A 24,436-nucleotide genomic window follows, 5' to 3' on the forward strand; every position below is an offset into this window, starting at 1 on the left:
TAAGGGGGACGGAGGCGAGGGAGTCCGAGGGGTCACGCTGGAGCGCGGTACTGCCAGGGCGCCTCCATGGTCCCCCTCTCCGGGCAAACGTGCCCCCTCGGTGGGGTAGGGGCACCCCAGGCTGCTGGCCGGGCCGTTTCGGGTAGACGAGCAGCGCGGTCGCTAACAAAGCCGGGGAGCGGCCCCTGCACGCATGAGCTGCCGCGGCGGGGTCGGCCCTCTGCCGGGAGAGCCGGCCGGGCCCTCCGCGGGGCGGCTCCGCGCCGCTTCTTCCCGGGCTGCCGGGCCGGGAGAAGGGTTCACCCCCGTGCCGGGGTCCCGGCGCTGCTCCGCTCGGAGGGGACGGAGGTGCAGCCGGGCTGCCTGTGGGGCGTCCATCTTAGGGCGGCCACCGCACGCCCCAGCCCCCTCACGGCCCCGCTAACCGGCCCGGCCTCGCACCCTCGGGCCGGGCCGGCTTGCCCGCGCACCCGGCACCGCCGAACAAAGGTCACTGCGGCTGGTGCCGACTTTTAGCTACGGGCCACATTAGCGGAGCGGCCATTTACTGCCCCTGCATTGCACCGGAGACCGGGTTAGCTCATAAAGCCATTCACACTCAACAATGGGGATTTTCTCAACAATTAACAAGAAACAACATAATAAAGCCATTTACAAAGCCCTCGCTATTTACTATAAATTAGCCACTCTTTAAGAGACCAGTGCGTAATTTCACACGCTTTACAGCCCAGACCACATTTTAGACGCAAGAGCAAACAGCCCTGTTGCACCTTCTGCGCTGACCCCGCTCCCCGTCCCCTCCCCGGGCCGGCTCCGCGGGGGCGAAGGGCGCACGGTCTACGCTGAGCCCCCAGGGCTCCGCCGAGCCCCCAACCGGCCCCCGGAGCACCGAGGCCTCCCCCGGCGCCCTGCCGGCGGCTCCCTGGCAACCTCCCCACCGCGGCCCGGGGCCTTCCGCGCCGGCCCCTCGCCCGGAAGCTGCCCCGGGGGCCTCGCGGAACCACCGCGGGCTTTCGCCGTGGCTTCTTCCTCGGCCGCTGTCCCCGTGCACGGAGAAGACAGGGTGGGAGACAGCGAGGCCGGGGCCGCGCCACAGGAGAGCCCGGGAAGATGGACGCCCCAGCGGAGGATCCGGAGGGGGGATCGGGGTGGGAGCCGCGGCCCCGCCGAGAGGTCGCCTAGAAATGCAGGAGCCCCCACGGGCCCCGCAGGCTGCCGCGCCGGCCCCGCCCGGCCGCGGGGAGCCGCTCCGAGAGCGGAGGAGCCGGGCCAGGGTGCCACGGGGAGCCCGTGTGGCGCCGGGCAAGATGGCGGCCCGAGGCGCGCTGTCCCCCGGACCCGCCGCGCAGGGGCCGCCCCGCCGCCGAGCAGGCCCGGCGCTCGAGGGCCGCTGCTCTCCCCGCGCCCCGACCTCGCTCCCTTAATTTTTAAAATCTCCATCTGCCTCCTTTTTTTATTTTCAAATTATTTTTTTAAATTTTATTTCCAGGCCGTGGCAGATGAGGCAGCGGAGCGGCGGCCAGCGGAGGCAGCGCGTCGTGCAGAGCAGGGCCGGCAGCAGCGTCGGGGCTCCCACCGGCCTCCCCCCTGTTTACAAACACAGCTGTTGCCGTATATTTGCAATGCTAAGGCTAAAGCCACCAGCAGCGAGGAGCAAACGAGAGATGGTGCGGGAGAGTGGTCCTCGGCATCTGGAAAGGACAGGGCGCCTTGTTTTTGAAACTGTCAATTCTCTCAACCCCTATTGTGAGCGCTTCATGCAAAACATCTCGGGCCTTTTAAAGCGGGGCCTTGTGAGGCCGCCTCGGAGTGAAAGGGAGAGGGGGAGAGAGGGGCCTAGGGCACGGCAAATAATTATATCAGAGCGGTGAAAAAATGCAACGTGGAAGGCCCGAACCCGGTTCGCTGTCCGTTCCCGGGCGGTTCACGGGCAGGCCGCGGCGCTCACCCCCAGCCCCGGCCGCCTCGCAGCCCGGACCCCGCTCGGCCCGACCGCTGCTTGACTGCGCTTGCCTCAAGCGCGACTGCGGGGCTAAATACCAGAGGAATAGGTGATGTCTGCAAGCAGAGTTTAGCAAGGTAGATCCCGATGCCTCCCTCCTTGTTTTGCTTGCCAGTGCTTTTTTTTTTTTTCAGACGCTTGCCCTGCTTTTGTGCTTGCAGGCTGACCAAATAGATCCCAGGATGAGCCATTACATATTCTTTCCAGCAATCCTCTTAACCATAAAAACCACAATTAACAACGTTATCTGTGTTTCATGTTCTCTAACATACTGCATATGTAGAATATTTTCTGCAGATTACCGCCCTGTGTCGAAAAGGCCACTTTTTTTACCTCTCAACCACTCGCACGTGTGAACAGCGACAAACAAAAACACGATATCATTGCTCTTATTTCTGCAGAAACTTTAATTTATTGGCAACTAAATCTGTCAGAGGAAAAAGGATCAGAGACCGCGTAAAAAAAAATCACCAAGTGAATTGATTGAACAGCAAACTTCATACAACAGCTACCACTATTTTGCATCATTGCTAGTAGTGGCGTTTTAAATAAACAACCAGTAAAGAGATTATCCCACTGTAGTCAAGTAAGTGTAGGTTATAGAGCAATCACTTCTTAAATTGTTGTAAACGGCAGGTTACATCTTTTAAGGCAATATACCTCGTTGCTGAAGGCATTACACGTGTTCCCTTTTTAATACTCTAGAGAATTAAGCACAGTCCAAAACTTTCTTTTGTCTTCCACCTGGTAGCAGAAATCTTCCCAATAAATTTACCGATGAGCTCTATGTGTGGCAAATACCTATGGAGTCCATAAAGTACACGCGCTTCTCTCAACTGCTTTTTCTTCTAGGAAATTCTGCTCATTTTTGTGTACACCAGGAGTTGGAAAATGGTGGGGATTCATTACTAATACATTTTAGGTTATATCTCCTGTGAACATTGTAACAAAATGGAAACCTGGAAAAATATTTGGTTTTCCTTGTTATTTGAACTTACCTTTATGGGAGAAAATGGGTTATTTATGTGTAACTCAATAATATTACTTTATATTATTACGGCTGAAATTATAATTAACTCTGCTCACAATGATAATTACAATGCCATAAGAAGCAGTTATCAAACTACCAAAATTGGAAATAATACTCTTTTTTTTTCCTCCCTTTTTGTTTGTTTCCCCAATGAGTTGTTGTACCTGGCTCATTTCTCCAACGGTAGTAAAACCACGAATGTCCTTGTTAGTGGCTTGCACTAAACTGAGGTGTACACGTGTGAAAATTATTTGGCTGTTTAACTCCTTGTCTCCTGACACTGCCTGTCCGGCGGAGGCCCCGGGGAAGGCTGCCTGGGGGTGCCCGAGGATGCCCCGGGGTCTCCGGGGTAGCGGGCTTGGGCCGCTCCCTGCCCCACTGCTGGGCCTGGAGCCCGTGGGGCGCTGCCAGGCCTGGGCGCCATATTTCACGTCCTCAACTCTGAAGAGCCTATTTGGTATAAATTTATGCTTATTCCCCCCTCCCCTTCCCCCTGCCCCCCTCTTATTTCTGGAACCTGAAAAGGCACCTCTGTAATTTACAATTCCTGGCCAAATCAGCATATGTCTAATTGGAAGTAAACAGGGTCAGGGGACAGAGTTACTTTGAAAGTGATACGTTGTTTAATTGGCTAGGCGAAATTTTAGGTTTCAAGTTTGCATATTGCACCTTTGTAGCTTTTGGGTTTGGCTTTTTATTTTTGGTCAAGGGAAGACCTTTGTCAAGCAGATCGGGCTTTCTAACAGAGCAGGGGCTTTCCTGAGCAGTACATTCTGTACGTATTTACGGTTCTCTGGAAATAAGGCTGTAATCTGTGCAGCTCTAAACACACGAATGTAAACATTCATCTCAGAACAACTTCACTAAGCAGATTTTTCATGACCATCGTAATTTCAGCAGAGCGGTTAAGTATGCAATGCACCTTTTGCAATTGGCAGTTTAAAGTGATATGTGTGTGTGTCTGTGTGTGTGTGTGTGTGTCTGTGTGTGTGTGTGTGCAGGGGGGAAGGGTAACTCCACTGAAAGACAATTGTTTACTTTTTCTAAATATATTTGGCTGCAGGTATTCTTAGACCAGGCGTTTTACAATGAGAGGAAAACTACGGTGTGGATATAGTAAACAGAGCTGAAATCAGTTAGTGACTGCTTGGAGTATTCAGAGACACGAGGGGCTGGGAGAGGACATCACAAAAGGCAGGAATTAAAAAACTGAAACCCAGGCAGTGGATTGCCATCAGAAATGTTGACTTTGAGTCACACAGTAAACATTGCATTGTTGCTTTGTTTTCCTTTTTTGATTTACGATAAATTATTCTCCCGGGATTGATCGATGAGTGGAATCCTTAAAATTTAATTTGGGAATGATCTACTATAAATAAAATACTAATCCAAAGAAAGAAGCCAGCAATTATTCATTCTAAACTCTGCTGATTCAGCAACTCAATTACAACTGCCTTTCTCAAGCTCCAAACTTTTCAGGCTATTTTCAGAGTTGCTGTACCCGTCCTCCCCCCGCAAGAGACCTTTCCCCGTCCTCAGCTCTGCCTCCACCTCGGCCTCCAGCCTTTCTTCTTTTTTTTTCTTTTCCCTTTCTTTTCGAGGGCTTGGCGGGGGGAGGGAAACAGTTAACCTCTTGAAGCGTATTTCCTCCAAATAAAAACAGTGGACTTACAAACGGAGAGGAAACCACGGATAACTCTGCAATAATTCAAAGTGTATGGAATCAGGATTTTTTTTAAACAGTGTTTTTAATTGAAAATAAAGCTAAAGCATGCTTTTCAACAGTGCAAATTTCCATAATTTTGATTTACTGCTTCCATCATCACAATATATTATACCAGCATGTCTTACCGAGGGCTAGACTCTAGAAGCCTGCCTGTTCGACTATTTCGATATTAAGTGCAAATATAGATAATTGCCTCTGATTGTCACGTGCAGTAGAAATGTTTCTGCTACATAGAGAGGATTGCATGGCAAAAAATAACCCAAACAAACAAAACAAAAGCAAAAACCCCACGACAACAAATTTCAAGAGATTAGAATAGAACCGGGAAGTGTAACACGGTTGAAATGCCTGAGTTTTGGTGCCAAAAAGCTATGAATAACATGGTCTTCTCATTTTGTGTATTCTTTCCACTCACGGCCTCTCGTTTCACTTTCTGTGTTGTATTTACTGCTTTGCTATTTCCTCCAGCCAACGTGAGGGGCTGGACCATAAATTGTACTGCTGGCCGGGCAAATATTTCAGTTGCTTTGCAAGTTTGTAAGGGGCATGTTCAGACCACAACTTAAGTATGACATTAGTGGGTAACAGTAAACTTATTTAAGACCTCTGGGTGAAACAAAAAGGCTTCCCAATTGCAAAGAGTGGCTGTACAAGTAAAAAGACACCCTTTTTTTTTTTTCCTTTTTTTTTTTTTTTTCAAAAATAGAGCTCCACAATTATTTACTGGTTTCAGATGAGGCAGCTTTTCCCAGCGCTGGGGTCGCAGGCGGACCTCAGCCTTTGCAAACCAGAGAAAAAGGAGTAAGTGCAACTGCTCTTCAAAAAAGACACCCCTGCACCCGAAAACAAAGCTCCCCAAAAGTAGGCTGCTGCCACATTGAATTATAGTGAACCCTTACTGTGCAACCATGTAACTTAACAAACTTTAACTGAATTAACAGTTAGACTTCCATTTTCGAAATCTAGTGCATAAATTTAATGGCTCATTCTAATATTTATTATTCAACCTTTTGACATTTATTTGCAGCAGTTGAATTGAGGTACTGGTGCATTATTAGCATTTAAACAGTAAAGTGTTCCAGCTCTACCATAATAACTGAGTTTAACTTGAGTCTTTAGCCTGAAGTACTCTGTGGAATGTAACAAAAAAAAAGCAACAGAACCAAAAAAAAAAAAAAAACCCACCAAAAAAAAAAAAAAAAGCTAACAAAACCCCACTGTCGTAACGGTAAATAAAATAGTAATCCGTTTTCTGTCTTCACAATGTGATAAAACAGGATTCCAAAAGTGTGTATAGCATTAATGGGGTTGTACAAACCATCCTGCAGAGTTAAAAAAAAAAAAACGTAAGAAAGTTAAAGGTGGTTCAAGAAAATATTTTCCAAACTATTTTATTAATTAAATTTCCTGAATTTGTGGCTAGGTGGAAGAGGTATTGCAGAACCGCCCAGCTGCCATTTCCATACAGGATGGGCCTTGTGAGGTGGTTGGGAATCCTTAGTGGTGTTCAAGGAATAAGCTGGCAACAAATCCCCATCATTGCCAATAATTAGTGATGGTGGACAGGGAAAATTTGCCATGAAATTAAATGGCCTTTTCACTGCTGATGCTACATTGCTGGCTACCCTTTTGCGTCTATTGTTAACTGTAAAATCATCCAGTGTTCCTTCATGTGTCTCGATTTTACCTGCAGGACGTGGACTTCGAGCTGATTTCAAATTTGGTTTGACTGGAGGAGTCTGCAGTACAGGTCGCTTTCCCAAAACCAGTGTCCTGTAATTTTTTCTCACCCTTGCTCCAAATTTATACTCCCCATCCTCAGGTTTTGGAGTACCTAAAGTGCATGAAAGGACCTGACTCTGAGTCAGTGGGTTTAAGGAAGTGGTTTCTTTCTCAGTGCATGCAGAATCTTCCTTGGCTGTTAATAAAGCGTCCTGGTTATTACTCTCAGTCACACCGTAAAACTCATCCTTAGTATCATTGCACTCACACTTTAGCTTATGTGTTGTAAAGTCAGGCTCATACTCGTCGTTCGCACTGCTGTCCTCTATTTTGATTTTAATGCTGTGCAGGAATGGCAATGCCTTATTGCCTGTATCAGTGCACTGGAGCTCAGCTGCTGCTGCTGCCCCTGCAGAAGCAGCATCCTCCTCAGGATCAGTTTGTAAAGAGGGCAAATCCGTGGCAAATTCAATACAATGAGGGATTTTGGAATCTTTCTCTGAATTTGCTGCCGCTGACGAAGAATCATTACTTAAGAACCTAGCAGCTATTGTATTGTTATCTGCACGGTGTGTAGTAGTTGCTTGAAGGCATTTCCTTGCCTCTCTGAGTATTCTTTGTTGTGGAAATGCATTGTTTGTCTTTGGGCTAGGTGAAGAGGCCCCCTTTGCAACACAGTTAATTGTTAGGTCAGTACTCTTGGCATTATTGGAAAATTCAGAGTGTGGGAATGTGATCTCGGACACCCTATCATCTCTTATCTCCGCGAAGCAGCTCTCCAGGCCGCCGGAGCAGCGCAGCGCCGGGGCGGCGGGAGCCCAGCCGGGGCGGCCCCACTCCTCCGGCAGCTCCGGCTTGACTCCGCCGGGAGTGCCGCGGAGGGCGGGCAGCCCGCCGGGCTCCGCCGGGGCCGAGGCCGGGGGCCGGGAGGCGGCGGCGGCCGCCAGATGGTACAAGAAATTGGCGTGGACCACGCCGGGCGGGCTGCAGAAGCTGGTGCGCCTGAAGCGGATGCTCTGCACCGAAACCTGGCTGGAGACCGAGCTGGAGTCGGAGTCCGAGGTGCTGTCCTCCTCCTCCTCCTCCTCTTCCTCCTCCTCCTCCTCTTCCTCCTCCTCCTCCTCCGAGCTGCCCTCGCTGGAGTCCGAGGCGCCGCTGCCCTCCTCGTCCTCCTCCTCCTCCTCGTCCTCCTCCTCCGAGCTGCCCTCGCTGGAGCTGGAGAGGCTGGAGCCGCAGTCCGAGTCGTGGGCGGCGCGGCCGGAGCAGCAGCTGGACTCCGAGTCGCTGCTGCCGCTCTCGGCGAAGGCGGGCGGCGGCCCGAAGCCGCGGGGCAGCGGCAGCCGCGGGGCGCCGCGGGGCCGGCAGGGCCGCAACGAGGCCAGGAGCCGCCGGGCGCCGCCGGGGGGGCCCAACGCGCCGGCGGTGGCGGCCGCCCCGTGGCGGCGGCGGCGGCAGCGGGCGGACAGGGGCGGGGGGCCGGCGACCGGGAGCCGCGGCCGCGCCGCGGCGGCGAGCGGGGGGCGGGTGGAGGGAGGGCGGCGGGCGCGCAGGGGTGCGCAACTGCCCACCGCCGGTGTCGTTTCATAGTTTGCGGGGGGTTTGCAAGGCGCCCGAGCGATTTCTGGGTAGCTGTGGCCAGTGTATTTACTAAAAATGTGAGGTAGATGAGAGGCCGGCAGCAAGGCTGTGTCTCCCGGACGCAACGCTTTCCTCCTGACGGGCAGCAGCGGCCGGGGAGAGTCATCCAAACCCAGCCAAAGTTTGTTCTCCTTCCAGAAGCCGGAGAAGGGGTCGGCGGGTGCGAGCTCCGGCCGCAGGTCGGTGGCTGACAGTGCCCGGCTTATTTTCCTCCGTTTCGTCTTAAGGACCCGTTCGGTTTTGCAAGATGTGTAAAGGGCTTCCACGTCCTCTCTGGAGATCAGGGTGCATTTGGCGGCGTGGAAAGCGATGGAGTTGATGGCTTTGAGTTTCCTCAACTCCTCCAGGTCGCAGTGATGCTTTTTTACTTTTAAATGATCCATTCGCTTGTGCACGGTAGTTCGCGGGATGTTTTTAAGCAGGTCTGTAAAAACCTGGGAGAGTGCAAACATTTGCTTTCCTTTAATGATGAGGTAGCCGAGCCTCACGCCATCCACCTCTTCAAAACCCGACTTCAGGTCTCCCATTTCGTGAATTAAATTATTCCCAGCATTTGCAGAGAGAGAGAGATATGAAAAAAAGACAAAAAAAGAAAAAAAAAAAAAGCCACACACACACAATCCTCAGCCAGATGCTGTATTTGTCTCAAGGCATCCTGCTAATAAAATATAACAAAGGCTGTTACTCCTGGTGAATGAAGTGCCAAACTTTAGACAAAATTAAAAAAAAAATAAATTAAAAAAATACCGTGAGGCTATAATCAATATATAATCTTAAAAATCAGGTTTGCCAAAGTGTTTCTCTAAGTTGCAGCTGAAGATCAGTACCTGTTCCCTTTCATTCCCTGCTTTTCCATTGGAAACTATGATAATGGAATGTGAAGGGAGGAAGAGAAAAGAAATGCAGCTGCTATTCCCGCCGCTGCTTTAGCTACAAATAAAATGACAGAGTGAAGTGAGCTCGTCCGGAGACACCTTCATCAATTAATTCCCCTAAAGCCAACGCTGATTGGACACTCCTGACAGGTGATGCAATAAAAATTGATATTCCACCCCTTCCCCCAAAAAATCTCCCACTAATTAGCATACCCTTATACTGCCACCTCCCCTCCCAAAGTAAATAATACAGTTAGTATATAAATCTTTCTATTAAACAATCCGAGCTCAAACACACTCGGACCTCTCAGACTTCCTCGTCGCTAGCTTCCGAGGAGGGATTTGTAGGCTTTTTTCGCTATCGTTTCATATATTTTTAGCCTGTTTTGGACAAACGTTGCTCTTTTGTGCATGCCCTGAATTTAAAGGACATAAGTCTGATCGTAGCGATGGAAAATCCTTCGGTAACGTAGCCGCGTTAAACTGGCATTTTATTCTGCATTGTGTGGAAAATGAAGCTTAGCGAGAACGTGCAGAACAGCCTGGTATTTCCCTTTCTGAGGCTCCAAAGTTAAATGCTCGGTTGTTATCGAGAGGGAATACTTACATTTTCGAGTTTCTCTTGATTTTCCTCTTCTGCTTAATTAGCTTTTTACAGCCGGGGACTAAGGTTATTTTGCTGTTTGAATATCACGGGTTCCTGCACCGTGATACTGTAACACTTTTAACTTAAATTCTGCCTGTAATATTGCGGGAGGGGGGAGGAGGACGTGGGCTCACGTCAGACCCATAACAAAGCATAGATAAGCCAGAAATGTATACACTTTTCACAATTAACCGTGCTGGATCACGAGCTGGAATGTCCTATAGTCCCAGAGCCCACGTCAGGATTCCTGCGTGCTGATTGCTTCCAGCAGAGAAAGGAGAATGTAAAATATCCAAGGTGCTTCCAAGAGCCTTTACGTAATAACAAAAAAGTGCTGGCACACACAATGTACGGTGTTGCAACTGGCTAGGATGCTTCTGGCTCGCAGTTTGTGTATTCCGCTCGGAGTAGCCCTGCCGCAGCTTTTTGATGTTCCATTTATAGCAGCCCCTTAAAATCAATTTGAAGAAGCAGCATGAAGGTTTAACCTCTTCTTAGGAACGTTAAATTATTCGACTGTCAGGAACGAGGGTTTCACAAATGTTGCGATAGCTGCACGCCTCTCCCTTGTCGCGTTAAAGTGATGTTTGTGGCTTGCACGTTAGGCGCTGAAAAAAAAAATCACCAATCTCTGCCGTGCATCCAGTGTTCCGCTGGATACAAACACGAGCGCTTTTATGTATCACTGCCCATCCAGAATTAGAACTATCCACGAGGTTAATGAGACATCTCATATTTCTGGGACTTGGCAAAAATCGACGGAGAAAAAAAAAAACACAAGAACAAAAAAAAATCTTCAATGCCAAACGTCAATATCCACTCCGCGTATTGGCAATATGGTGCGTGGAGTTCGTGTTACCCCGTCAGGTACAGCCAAAATAAAGCGCATAATCACTCTGTAAAAACGCAGCTTCGCATGCCAAGGCGAAATGCAGGCGAGCCCCCAATTTCGCAGGAATTCTAGAGAGAAGTGGGAATTTGGAGAAGTGCATCCGGGAATGGAGGAAGTCTATGCAAGGGAGGCTCTAACTCGGAGGGCTGAGATTTGAAAAGTCAGCCCTGGACTACTGTTGCTCTCAGCGCAGATGTAATCGCCGCTGTTCAACTTAATCCATGTGTGTGCGAACGGCGATGCCTAGTTCTTCCCTTTGAAACCTAGGGATAGTGTTCCCATCCGAGAAAGCAGAGCTACAGCAAATTACATTTTGTCCCTCGAATTAGAAAAGGATCATTGAGTGGATCTCGTGATATTTCAGCCTTTAAACGTAACCGAGAGGCAGCACTGAACAATGCCTCGGCACAGCTTAGACCATCCGCGGAGTTCTCCTTCCCTCGCCTCGCCTCTGGATCCCCAGCCTCGCCTTCCCCTCCTCGCTGCTCTGAGAGGCTCCCCGCTCTGTGCCGAGCCTGAAAGCAAAGTTTCGAGCGAAAACAGCTGCTGGCGCTAAAAAGAAATCATCGTCGTCTTTCTAGAGCTAGAGACAATAAGGTCGTTTAAAAATTCCTCCTGATGTACTTATATGCTGCCAACACCCCCACCCCCTCCCCACTGCTCTCCTCCCCCTGCTTTAAGGTTAAGGCTATGGAGTCAACAGTAAGGGAACAGTAAACTCCGAGAAAGCTGCTCAGAAGACATTACCAAAACCCCAATAGGCTGAAAAGTCCTGAAAGTCCTTTATTTGTCAAGTGTTTCAGCTGGGTTGGATTCCAGTGTAAGTCCACGCGTGCATTCGCACGCAGGGAGCCACGGGCACCCGCACCCACGTACCACGGTGACAGCCTGGCAGTGGGATTCAGCAACTATTTAAAAAATGCACTATTTTTGTTGGTTCAATTCCGGCGCTACAAAACGTTTAAAACTAGTGGCGGCTCTTCGGCAACCCCCCGTTTCCCGAAAGGTGCGGCCATGAGCGCCGGGGTCGAGGCAGAGCCAAATGTCGAGAGGCAGAAACCCACCAGAAGTCTTGGGAAATGTCAGGCGCCCAACCTACACATCCCCACCGTGTACTTACACACACTTTCGGTTGCAAATCTTTCTCTGCATCTCACACGGAGACCTTTGTTTCTCCACTTATCCATCGTCTGCCTTTTTTTGTTTTTTTTTTTTTTTGTGTGTGTGTGTGCTTTCTCTTGGCCATCAGCACCCGTTGTGTATCCCGGGTCGTCCTCAGGCAGGCTGGGGGGAGCGCCCGGTACCGCGCCGGCCGAGGGCCCTTGCACTCGCACACGCACATTAAAGGCAGGGGACTTGAAAATGGATTTGCACACGCACAGGGATTGCGATCAATAGCCACCAACATTTATGGCTTAGATTGTTAATGTGAAAGCTGGCCAAAAGAATTAAAATGAAAAATTAAAGGTGTCTGGTATCAATTACATGAAAAGTTACGCAATAATTTACTTACTAGGAGCCGGGGTGTATTCCTGTGTGTTGGTGTGTCCCTGTGTATGTCGTGCATGTGTGTGCAGACCCAGATGTATATGTAGCTATCTCTCAATAGCAAGGGAGTTTCTTTGTTAATTTTGTGGACTGTGTCACCCTTGCTGGTGATCAAAGATGAACATGATTAAAGGGATGGATGTTTGTCTCACATTTCTTAAGATAAGGACGCCCAGAGATGCCCGGTTTTGCCAAATACATATACATGCAACTACAGAGAGTTGTGTGTATAGGCACACACACACACAGAGACTATCAATCAAACGTGCTCCTTTTCACGTTGAGTAGCGTGCAATCTGCAATCTACACTCCATAGTCAGTAGTATCTCAGTCGTGAAGCTGTCTGGCCGAAGGATAAACCCCATTAGAAAATAAAGAGCAAAATAATATTCATAATACTTCGCCATAGACCTATTCCCATTTATTGGAAATCGTATACTTTCATTTTTGTAAACTTGTGTTAAAATATATATGCTCATGGGGAAGTGCTTAACTACGTTGTTCGAGAAAGAAAATGTGTGTAACATTTAAAATACTCCTTTTATGTGATGTTTTGATTTATTTTCATAGTATGATTATGTTTAAATACCAGTGCAATTCAGCCTGACCTCTTCCTTCTGCAATGAAGTAATGCACACACCATTTATAGTCTTTTAAACGTTTCGTTGGGAAATGCAACAGCAATGTCCACCAGCGGTTGTACTAATGGGGAGAATTATTTTGAAAATCTTTGCGAAAACCTAAGAGGTCATGCGCATTTTCACACTAGGATTGCCACATTATTGGAGCATTATTATTATTTATTATTATTTGTTAAGTGCTGGACCATGTCTTCAGGTATTGACAAGCATTAAATAAACCTTTTGCTTTCATGACGCTGAGCAGAAACCTATATTTCAAATGAGAACTTGTTTTCTAACCCTGTACTCTGCTTTTAGATATTGCTGGGCATATTTTGCTCAAGGAGGACACAGATAGAAAGGAGCTAGAGGCTATCACAAAGAGTCCAGTAACGTAAATATAATAGGGTCAAAGAACAGTATAATGGGATCCTTCTGCTATGTTAAAGTTGGCCAAATGTGAATGTAGTACCTAAAATTTGCCGTAAATTCTAGTATGACAACAAATCAGAATGCATAATTAAATCTCTCAAATGTGTAGGACAAAGAAATGCCAACCATCAGTCTGAAAAAAAAAAATAATAATCTGGCTAACACTCTTATGCCCAGGAGTTCAGTGGTGCCTTTTTTTTTTTTTTTTTTTAAATACAAAGCAGCAATGCAGAGTACTGCTAAGTGTTTTTTAAATTGTATTTTTTTCATGGAGGTTGGGATGTCACTTGCACGCTAGAATTTTATGCAATTTCTGATCACCACAGTGTACGACTATTTTTTGAGTTTGATATTCCTGGTAGTTTTAAATACTTTCTAGCAGGAGTTTCTGGACACATACTACATGCCATGTTGTTTACTGACCCATAATCAAAATGCAGTGACCTTCTACCCTTTTTTTGCCCCTTGACCCATGCTGAATTCAATGCAGCCTTTATAAATTTGCAAATCCTTGGACGTAAAGGGGATTTGGTGAGGCTTTGTTCTGAAAGGATCCTAAAAGTTTGCATTTTTAATTAGACAAAGGTAAAGCAACAAACATTGGGAAATAAGATCCTCTCCTGCACATAGGTGATCACTCTTAACTTCTACACTAGGGGATAATTTTTACACTAGGGAACTACATCCTAAAAAATACACCCTGTGAACTGAAAAGCAGTTGCAAATGTAGGAGATCAGGAGGTTATGAATTGCATCAAATTAGCAATGTGGTACAAAACACTTTCATGACGTAAGGGATGGCCAGGCCGCAATCTTCCAGCACTCCTCATCTCCAAGGACCGTGTGGATCCTGGTGACCTGGGAAGAAGGGAGAGCCAGCGACTTGATGTGGAGCTACAGGCACATTCCCTTATCTCCTTTGCTATCAGTCAGTTTAAAGGACACCGTAATTATGATGGTGATAAAACAATGCCCGCTTATGTGTGCTGAATAAATAAAGAATGTTTACAGCCCTAGAATGTTTCAATTCCAATTAAATGCTATCAAAGAAAAGCCCCTCTCCCTCCTTCTCCCACCACGACTCCCTATTTACCTCGTTGGTTGTAATATGGCCCTATGAAATAAACCGGCCTTCCAGTTTGCTATTAAGGCCACACCGGGGGAAGGGAGAGGAGGAGGAGGCGGGGGGGAGACAAGACACACTCCCGGTCCCACAATTACTTGGGTCGCCTGCATATTTTTTTCTTTCTTTCTTTTTTTTTGTTTCCCCTTTCTGTGTTGTTTATTTTTCAATTGGCAAAAGCGTGATGATGCGGGGGGGTGGGGGGAAGGCACTTCAGAATCCCGCTCCTGCCACTGGCCGGGGAAGTTGGGCTGAATGAATCTGGTGCCCCTGGGCGCTGAGGGAGGGGGCTGCTCCCCCCCGGGGAGCGGAGTCCCCCCACCACTCCCCTTCCCTCTGCAGTGGGGTGCCTTAGAAACCAGAATCTGAAAATTCATCCCGCTCACTAAGATACAAGGATCATTTCAAATATTCATTGTATCAGCAAATCTCATCATAATCAGATTAAAGCCAGGTTTGAGGGGGAATTGCCTGTGTGGCTGGGTGCGAAACACCGGCTGGACTACAAAGAAATCAGAAATCGGGTTCCTCTCCTGTGCCCTGGTCGTGGGGCGGGGGAGGGAATGAAAAGCAGCAATTTTTGCGAGAAACACTTTAAAAAGCTGTGATTCTCTATTCCACCCTGGATAGCACATTCCTCTTGGAGGCTGTTTGCCTTTAAACTTTACGCTTAATATTTCTATATGATGGTCTTATTTATTTGTTTTGAACTCCAGATAGAAACAATTCCAGCTGCGGAATACACTGAGGTAGATTTTCTTCACACCAGTTTGCTTTCAGCTTGTCTCAGCTGAGAGAACAGCTTTTCTACATTCAAGCTTTAAAATGTATATTTCATCGAGTTGTCTGGGGTGAAATGTTTATATCTATTTTGTGGAAGTGAAGGAGGAACCGAGTGCATTTTCAGGTCTGCGAGATAGACACAGGCCCTTTCCCTTTTGAAAGTTTAGACCTCCAATACCCTCAATTCTACTGGCAGAATTAGGATGGACTTGGAGGGTCCTAAACGTGACCATTCACTAAGGCGGGGGGCTACGGCTTGCAACAACGTGCTCGGCAACTTAATCTTACGCTAAAAAGAGCAGAGAGCGAAAAAGAATGGAATACAAACTCTGCCGACATTTGTAGTCGCTTCCAAGGTGGACCGTGCATTTTACAGCTGATGGGAACGTGTGTGTTTCGGAGCAAAACGGAGAGAAGGTAAGTGTCCTTGCATCCGCCACTTCGGTTAGAAACAATGAAAGAACAAAGGGAAGCACTTCTCCGTGTGAACATTTCAACGTTTTCCTCCTCCGTTTCAGTCTCGTTGCGGAGGGCTGGTGGGGGCCTTGCTTAACTTTACCTACAGAGGCTGTACGGCGGCGACGGGGGTGCAAGGGACAGCGAAAAAGTTGCGGAGCGATTTAAATACCCACCCACCCCCCCGTTTACCGCCGGGGCCGCCGCAGCAGCGGTGCCCGCTGCGAGCAGAAGTTGCTGATTTCATGGCTCTGAACTCACCGGAGAGTCCCCGCGACGGGGAGACGCGGCCGGCGGGAGCGGGGACGTCCCAGGCGCCCCCGCCGTGCCTGAGCCGGGACCTTTGTGCGCGGGGTCTCCCCCGAACCACGCCGGCCGCCGTCACCCGGGCCGCTGGGAAGGACGAATCTCCCTGGTAACCGGCGAGGTGGCGAGAGAGGAAGCAGAGGTTAGGAGGCGAGCGGGGGGGGGGAGGAAAAAAAAATCCGCAATTATTTGCAAATCAAATAAAATTGCATCAACGAGCAAAGAGCGGGTGGGGGTGGGGTTGTGTGCAAACAAACATCACCAGCGCGCGGCTCCGCGAAGCGCTCGGGGTGGCGGGCGAGCGGCCTCGCCGCGAACCGTTACAAAGGGTGGCGGGCAGGGCCGGGACCCGTCCCGTCCCCCGAGAGCGCCGGCGGCCCGGCCCCGCCGCCCAGCCCGCCCGGGACACACACGCTCGGTGTTTACAACCGGGGCGGGCGGCAGCCCCAACTTGCCGTGAGGGAAGCGCGGGCCGGGCCGTGTGTCGGCGGCGGGGCCCGCCCAGGCGCCGCCCGCCATTGGTGCGGGTGTGGGGGCTCTGGGCCGCTGACCTTTCACCCCTCCCCCCCGCCTGCCGCTTCCTTTGCCGCCCGACCGCTTTCCTACCCACAATTCCCCGCGCCGGCCGCGCTCGTGCTGCGCTCGAGCCTCCCGCCACCGCCCCCTTACTCCCGCCGTCCCCCTCCCCCCGCACCGCTCCGACAGCCCAGGAAAAGCCGAGAGCGGCGGCGCCTCGGGGAGCGCCCAGCACCGGGGCGGGGGGTGGGGTTTGGGGTGTTCCTGTGATGGCGGCAGTAACGGACGGTGGGGGCGGGGAGGGGCTGAGGCGGGCCCGAGGCGGGCCCGGCCGCGTTTGAACGGGCCGCGGGCGTGAGGCGGCCGGGAGAGCCCGCGAGGCGCGTGGGGGGCGGGGGAATCCCCTCAGTGACCGTCACGTGCGGGGGGGACCGAGCCCCGCAGGGCGCGCGTGGGCGCGGGGAGGCGGGGCGGGGACGCAGGGCAGGGAGAGCCCCTGGACGGGGCGGGGGGGCGTGAGGTCCTTCCCGGCGGGGTGTGGGGGACGGGAGGGAGCCGGGAAGAGGATTTGCCTGTTGAATATTACTGGTAGACGTTAATCTCGTGCTTTAAAGTACCTTGTCAGTGGCTTTAAGGAAATCAAACGTGACGTTAATCAAATCACACAAATGTAAACATTTATAAGTTAAATCCTAATATTCTGCAATTATTTAAATCAAGCTGTGGTTTTTCCTCGGTGTCGTGTTGTGGCTCCCGCGCTCTTCCGCACGTGCTTTGAGTTTTCCGCCGGATCCCGGTGTCGCGTTTTCCACCGCACGGTGTTTGCACCGCGGTGGCCAGAAACGCGCCGTTCTGCTGGACTTTGGATCGCTGGCGGCAGAGTAGGCAGCGTTGTGGTTTAATGATCGCTTGCTCTCCAAACCAAGCCCATCCAGATAAAAATGCACTACACTTTCCTTAAATTTGAGGATGAAACCCTCAAGTAATACCTTGCATTGGCACTGTTGGGATTTTTTTTTGCCCCGTGGGTGTGGGAAGGGGGTGATCCCATGTGGAAACCTGAGGAGACTCCGGTGACTGCAACAGGGAGAGGTGCTGGTGCAGCGTAAGTGGGCTTTTTAGGCGAAGTGACACGTGAAAAGACACACTAAATGTGAGGAGGGGACGTGGGAGCGCGGGGCGGTGGGAGCGCGGCGCTGGGGCTCGCAGCGGGTGGAAGCCTGAGGCGCTGAGGCGGGTGGGGGTGCGGGGCAGGGGTCTCACGCAGCTCCGGGAGCGGGCGGGCTTCGACGGCAGTCTGCGGTCACGCCACGAGGGCCAGCTCGGGGAAAGGCGACGATGACAGCGAAGACCCTGCGAAGCGGGCGGCCTCTTCATGCCTTCGCCCTCCCTGCCGGTCCTGTCCGTTCCCCTCTCCCGGCGTCTTCTGTGGTGGGGAAAAGGGGATTTGGGGGTCAGGGAGGAGAACAATGCTGAGCCGCCTATTGTGTGCAGCACCGTCCCCTGAAGGGAAGAAGACAGCACTGCAGCGCCCGGGTCGGTGCGCGTCTGTAGTGCTGCCTGTTCTCCTGCTGGTAGTGCTCACGGCATGCAGGGGACGGGCGAGCGCGGGGCCGGTGGCAGGAGGTCGGGGGCAGCTGGCGGAGGGCTGAGGGCTCCCATAGGCCGGCCTGTCCGCACCGCCGACCCCGGGATAGGCTCGGGAGCGGGGCTGGCGGCGAGCCAGCCGGGCAGACCGACTCGCCCTCTAGCACGCTTCGCGCCGGGGGCGGGAGAGTTTGGGGATGAGCGGCTGAGAGAGTAGAAACCGTGTGGGTGCCCTCGGCAGCGCGGCGCTGAACTGGCAGACTTGCCTGGGGGATTTCAAGGGTGAGCGAGGGTCTCCCGTCAGCGGGGCGGGCTCCGGGCAGGCTGCCGTAGGTAACATGGAGAGGCAGCGGGCGGGGCGGGAGCCCACCGGCCCGCACCCCCCAGCAGAGCGGCGTGCGAGGCCGCAGGAAGCTGCGGGAGCGGGGCCCGGCGGCGGGGCCGAGGAAGAGCAGCCGTGGTTCCCGCTCCTCCGGGCACTCCCCATTGTTCCCCGGTCGCCTCCTTCGCGCCGCTTTCCGCCGGCGCGGCTTGCCCGGCTGCAGAGAGGGAAGGAGGGAAGAGCTCCCGCCGAGCGGCTCTGCTCGCCCCGCCGCCCCGGGCCCCCCGCGAGCCTCCGCGCAGCAGCTCGGGGGGGTCCGGCAAGAAAACGGGTACATAAGTAGAGAGGAGTCTTTAGAAGTGCCATCCACTGAGGGAGCTCCTGTGAGGCTGTAGCTCACGTGTTACTTGAAAGGTAAAAACCCCCACTACCGCAGTGGATTTGTACATAAAGTAACATCTGTTTGTGGGTGGATTTTAGAGCAGGACTTCTTAAAGAAATCGGGAGAAACGGCTTTGAACCACTGGATTTGGAATAATAAATGGAGCCAAAGAGAATTTTGGAAGAACTAGTCTTAGTAGTCTGTTTATAAAAATGAAGATTAATCTTACCCTGTTTTTCATATAAACACCATGATGTCTGGATCCCCCCACCCCCAAGTGCCTGTTATGTGTTGGACTGAGATTTTTAAAGATTTGTTTTATAGGAAAATGTTCCTGTCTCTTTTCCCCCACGAAGATAATTAGAAATTAAATTGTTTTGATATGCCATTTCAGACCTGAACTTTCTCATGTATTTACATAGAGGAAGAACTGACTAACTTGATGTTCCAGAAAATTTCCAACAAGTGCTCTTGATCTTCTAGGGGAAAAAATATGCCTTTGCACGTTGTTTCTGGAAGATTAGATTAAAACGGGTAGGGGCTTATGTTTGTGATGATGAAAGAATTTATAGAGAACTAGTTATTTTAAGAAAATCCTTTATAGAAGAACTGGAATTATTTTTAGCAAGTTACCTCTGAGTGCATGAGAATTTTAAAAGGTTATATGTAATGCCTATTTGTTTTGTTTATTAAATATATCACCAAAAATAACGTTTTGCGTTGATCATGAGCAGCAAGTAAAATGAGTTAAAATATGTGGTTTATGGATATCATCTAGCTGAAAATAATTCTGAAGTGACTTTCCTCCCCCCACGCACAGTTGGGAAGTTGCATGCTTGCAGGCATTGTTTAAGATAATACAGTTTGGGAGTTCTCTTTCACTCTGTAAACTTGCAGGCTTTTGTGGGACTACTCCAAATAAAAGCTCGATTCAGTTTAGATGCTAAAAAGCATCCATGTTATTCAAAAGCTGAAGATGAAAGTAATATTTAATAGGAAAATGCCACCATGGTAATATTTAAAGGCATTAAGATCGAGGAAAGATTTTTTGTTTGTTTGTTTTGTTTTGTTTTACTTCTCCTACTTGAGTATTCCGCAGATTGCTGCTTGGCAATTTTCAAAAGGTGACTACAAATTTACGAAGCATTATTCAAAAGAACATTTAATGCTCTTGTATTTACTAAAACAATATATTGCTTTTTGAAAACTATCTTATTGAAAGGGAAGATTAAAAAAAAAGTCAGGGAGAGACTGTTGCCACTCTTTGTTGCTCTTTATTTTGTATTTGTGCAGAATGTGTTGACGTATTTAATATATAAAGTCTTTTTTTTTTTTCCTCCACAAAGCAGCATTGTTGTTACTTTTAATTGGGAAGTACCACGATATAAAAAAATACCCACATCCCCGACTCTGAAGTACCATAGTAAGATGGACAAAAAGTGATCCGAGGCTTGCGCGATTAATTCGCCAAGAATGTTAAGCTTCCCAGATACACACCCTATGTGGTCACGTTAGACTTTTGCTCTCAAACAGTTTTTAATGGTCAAAATCGTACCTAGAGGAAATGTATCTATGTATATATAGGTGGAATTGAAATGAGATGGTAACTAGCAGTGGGAATGGAGCTCACTGATCGAAAGACCTTTTTTTTTCTTATTGCATTTGGCAACCTCTTTCTTTCAGAGACACAATACAATTAATTAACATATTCTGGGGCGTGTTTTTGAGATTGGGAAGTGGTGGCCCCTTGTTGAGAAGAAAACACTTTAAATAAAAAAGTAACATTGTTTTGTCCAAATGGTACTGGGAAAAGCAGAGTAGTATTGCTTATACAGCCTACGGATGCAGTTGATTTACTCCAATTTGCTTTAGCACATAGCAAACCAGCTTTTCCTTTCCCACGCTTATATTAGATATATGTGTTTCGTTTATACAAATTTGTCTAAAATAGGTCTGTATTTAAGATATTTGATGGGAAATTCAGCATGTCGTTTCTTGTATTTAATATGTAATACAGATACCATTCCTAAATAGAAATCAAATAAATGTGACCTGTGACACAATGCAGTATCATGCTGCTGATCATAATACAACAAACATGAAAAAAGGCTATTAATTTATATGGAATGTTAATTTAGCAAATCCTACATAGAGATATGCCTATAGAAGAAAAGTAATCTGAGGCTTGGTTTTGGAGTGATGCTATGTAAATGTATTTAATAAAAATCCACTGAATGAATACATACCTCATAAAAATCCAAACTTTGAAATGAAGTATTCTTCTTTAAAGAAAAGCCCTGTGTTATGTTTAAGTCGCATGTAATCTAAATTCCAGAGTTTACTAACCCAGCTTTTCAGGGCTTAATACAGCATTAATATTCAATATGGTTTGCTAGAAGTTTATTTCAGGTTCTTTTGTATCATACTGTAATTAAAATTACTTTGACTTGACTCATATAAAAATGTGGTTAACATTTAAATGCCTTTTTAATGTAGAGAATTTTAAATTAACTGTCATTTTAAAATCTTTAACTTCTATCACTTAGGGAATGTTAAATCCTTAAAAAGGAAATAATCACTGCACTTAAAACATCCTGTGCTAGGATTCCTTTATTTAGAGTTTTAGTTTGAGATTGTTCATTCAAAGAAAATCCCTTGTTTCATGTTTACTGTAAACCCCAGTCTGAAATTAACATTTAAATGCCAACATTAGTAACAGAAGCAGTACTTGAAAACCACCAATTATCCTTTGCTGCTAGTTAAGTGAAATTTACCAAAGTCTCCAAAGGTGATAATACAATTAAAAGCAAGAAAATGAATACAATAGTTGGTGGAATTACTTCCCCCTTTCTTTGCAGTCTAAAGAATTATAAAATTTGTAATTACATTTGCATAAGAGAAAACAGCACAACACATGAAGGGCATGGTGTCCAGGAGATGCACTGACAGGACCTTTGATGCTGCTACCTGGACTTGCGTAACATGTAAATACATAGGATGTGAACTCCTGATCTAGAAGTGGCCATGTGCTAAATGTTCGAACATTTAAATTTTTCAGTACATTGCATTTGGATATAGGTGTTAAATACAGATTTGAGTGGTACATTCAAGAATAAGAGGAAAGAGAAAACTCTTTCTCAGTGTAATTTAAGACTAAGCATGTAAAGATACATTAACATATTTAATATGGCTTCTGTAGACATGCTATATCCTTCATAACTGAAGATGCGTAGAAATAATTTGTTGGATCTAAGGCAGACTGCCATTTAAAACACAGTGTGCAAAGGTCAACACAGGAGAGTCGCATTTTATTTTGTGTAAAGTGACCATTTTGCTGCTGCCTTCCCAGAAATGAAGCAAATGCCCACGATTAGAATGTATTCCAGTGAAGACTGTTAATGATCTAAACCCACATAAACAAAAGGCAGACAAGCATCAATGTACTTTAAATGGATAATCAGGAGATGTATTATTCTGTCTATTGAGTATCACTAAGTTATTGCAATTTTCCTGTTTTCAGTTGCATCTGTTTAGCTGCAGCCTGTATCCTTTTGCAAATACGTAAATATCAAAGCTTTCTCAACAAAGACCCAATCTGAAAATGCAGTAAAAATTGCTATGAGAAATTTGCTTTCTGGGAAGAAGTGAGTTTCCCCATTCTACAGCTCCAAATACCAATATCAGTTAATGTTTTCTGATAGAGTATGCATTTTATATGAAGTCTATGCTTTTTCTGTTATTCCTGGAAGACTCTTCTGACTATTATATCCAACTGGTAATGTGGTTTTGTAAATGAAAGACTTTTCTTTCTTTCTTTCTCAATGCTTTGTTTTATTCACTGAACTTACAATGTGATTTTTTCATGTTTTAGAAAAAAACAGTCAAATTTAAAGCAAGTATTCCAAAATCTTAGCATTATTGTTGGAACTGATTAATTTGTAGTAAAAATTTACAGTGAATACATCTTCATTTTAGTTAGTGAAGCTAAAGTGCTATGCCCTAATATATGTGAACATTTTCTTGAGTAATTCCTTAAACTTAAAAAACCCAATTTGCATTTGGAGAATATATTTTTTTTTTTACTTACACATTCACTCTATTTTAAAAAGTATCTAAAATATAAAAAGAAAATGAAAACATACAATCTTCTTGTATGTTTCTTGTAATCTAACTTGTTTAGCTTCTATGTTTGTACGTACAGTTCCTTTTAAGAGAATTGGATTTTCTCCTTGCATTTAGATTAACAATGAAATTATTCATTCTTACTTACTGAACTATATTCCTCTCTAATTATTTTAGTCTCTTATATATCACTATAAGAAGGACAGGCTTCTTTCTTTAAAAAGAAAATTGGCCTTCTGTGTCATGTCAGTGCTTATTAAATACTACAATCATAAGAACATATATGCTACAAGATTTTATGTTCTGATTCCATAGCTGTTATAGGCTTAGTGTTTGCAGTATTTATTTAGTGGTAATGCATTTCTTTTCCTGTTTTGCATTTCAAAGGTCTTCTCTAAATGATTGTTTTACAGAACTATCAAGAGGTTATCTAAATTTTTCCATCAAATATTACACAATACCATAAGGTGGTAGTCATGGAGTTTTTCAGTACACGTCCATTCTTTTTATAGAAAGAATTAAACAAAAATCCATGAAAAATACAATAAATGTTTCATTAAATAATTGATTGTATTAGGCTTGACTGAATTTTGACCAAAGCAAAATTTCAGGCTGTTCAGTACTGAGCTGGTGTGTTACATGGTGTGAGATTAAAATACTTTTATTTGAAAACTACACAGTAGGTTTTTCATGAATATACTCTTGTTGCTGTGGTGTGGCTTTTATCAAGTCGTTGCAAAGGGATTAATGTTTTCTTTGGTGATACTTCTTTATAAAACTAAAAATCGAGCCTTAAAATAGCTATCATTGGGGAAAAAAAAGGCAGACCTGGGGATTGTACTAGTTGCTTTTCAAGGAGAAATTGCAGGAAGAACCTTTCAATGAATTAAAAAAAAGCCATGAGAAAAATTTACAATTGTTTGTTACAATACAAATTTTACTAAATGTATAAATTCACCCAACAAATTAAAATATATTCAATACATTTTCATTTTAAAAGGATATTTATTTTAATTTACTTGTCAGGGAAATAAAGGACAGATTTGCTGCTGTACCATGATTTTTTTTTTTTTTTTGTCAGGGTTAACAGAATCATTGAGAATGCTTTTTAAATTAGATGTCATTTTCTTGACAAGAATGAAGAAGGGCTGGGACAGTGTATCTATCAGCTTCAAATAATTTGCGTTTTTTTACAGCACCGGGATATATTAATTGCTTTATTTCCCTACAAAGTAATTGCTTGCACCTGCAATTTTCAGGGCATTTTTACAAGCTTTAGAAGTAATAAAAATAGTGTTGTAAGTGTAAATAGTTTTATGTTCAAATTTGTATTCTTCAGTGTTGAGATAGGACATATGGGTGCGGGGTGGTTGTGTGTTTTTTGGTTTTTTTTTTTTTTTTGAGAGCAATCACTGAATGATTTTACACAAACTGAAACATACTACATTCCAGTCTCTCCCACCCCCGTTTTTTACATGTGCCTTAAAAAGGTCTAAACTCCGAAGGATATTGGAACATACATTTACAGAAGAATGTTTAGAATGTGCCTGAAATGGCTGCAGTAATCGCATGTTTGGCTGGGCCCTTCATGTTGGAAGCTACCTTTGTCATTCCTTTTTTTTGCCTGCCCTCCATTCTTCCCCTATCCAAATAATTTCACTTAAAACTTTAAAGGAGAGAAAAGAGCCTGACCTAAGATATCCTGCAT

General features: G+C 46.8%; 2 protein-coding genes across 8 annotated transcripts in view; one reads left to right on the plus strand and one right to left on the minus strand.

Annotated features, from left to right (window-relative positions):
* Positions 1-3,632: 3,632 nt before the first annotated feature.
* SKIDA1 (SKI/DACH domain containing 1) lies at positions 3,633-15,883 on the minus strand. Of its 4 annotated transcripts, none has more exons than XM_065832907.2 (3): positions 15,755-15,883; positions 9,601-13,989; positions 3,633-8,776 (listed from the first exon to the last, which is right to left on the minus strand). In XM_065832907.2, the coding sequence occupies exon 3, from the start codon at positions 8,643-8,645 to the stop codon at positions 6,153-6,155; it is 2,493 nt and encodes an 830-aa protein (XP_065688979.1). In that variant the 5' UTR covers positions 8,646-8,776; positions 9,601-13,989; positions 15,755-15,883; the 3' UTR covers positions 3,633-6,152. The 4 variants fall into 4 exon arrangements, with proteins under 4 accessions (XP_065688979.1, XP_071661318.1, XP_071661317.1 ...); XM_071805217.1 differs by adding an exon at positions 15,366-15,605 and having other exon boundaries at positions 3,633-13,989; positions 15,755-15,841; XM_071805216.1 differs by having other exon boundaries at positions 3,633-13,989.
* MLLT10 (MLLT10 histone lysine methyltransferase DOT1L cofactor) overlaps positions 15,376-24,436 on the plus strand; it is a 141,181-nt gene continuing 132,120 nt past the window's right edge. The window contains exon 1 of one of the 4 annotated variants that reach the window (XM_071805213.1): positions 15,376-15,454. The gene's annotated coding sequence lies outside the window, so the exon portion shown is untranslated. Of the gene's footprint in view, positions 15,455-15,883; positions 15,942-17,985; positions 18,185-18,546; positions 18,639-24,436 lie in introns of those variants that run through there. The other 3 variants (XM_065829973.2, XM_071805212.1, XM_071805214.1) reach the window with 3 other exon arrangements.

Source organism: Patagioenas fasciata, chromosome 2 (assembly GCF_037038585.1).
Source record: "Patagioenas fasciata isolate bPatFas1 chromosome 2, bPatFas1.hap1, whole genome shotgun sequence".
Lineage (NCBI taxonomy): Eukaryota > Metazoa > Chordata > Aves > Columbiformes > Columbidae > Patagioenas > Patagioenas fasciata.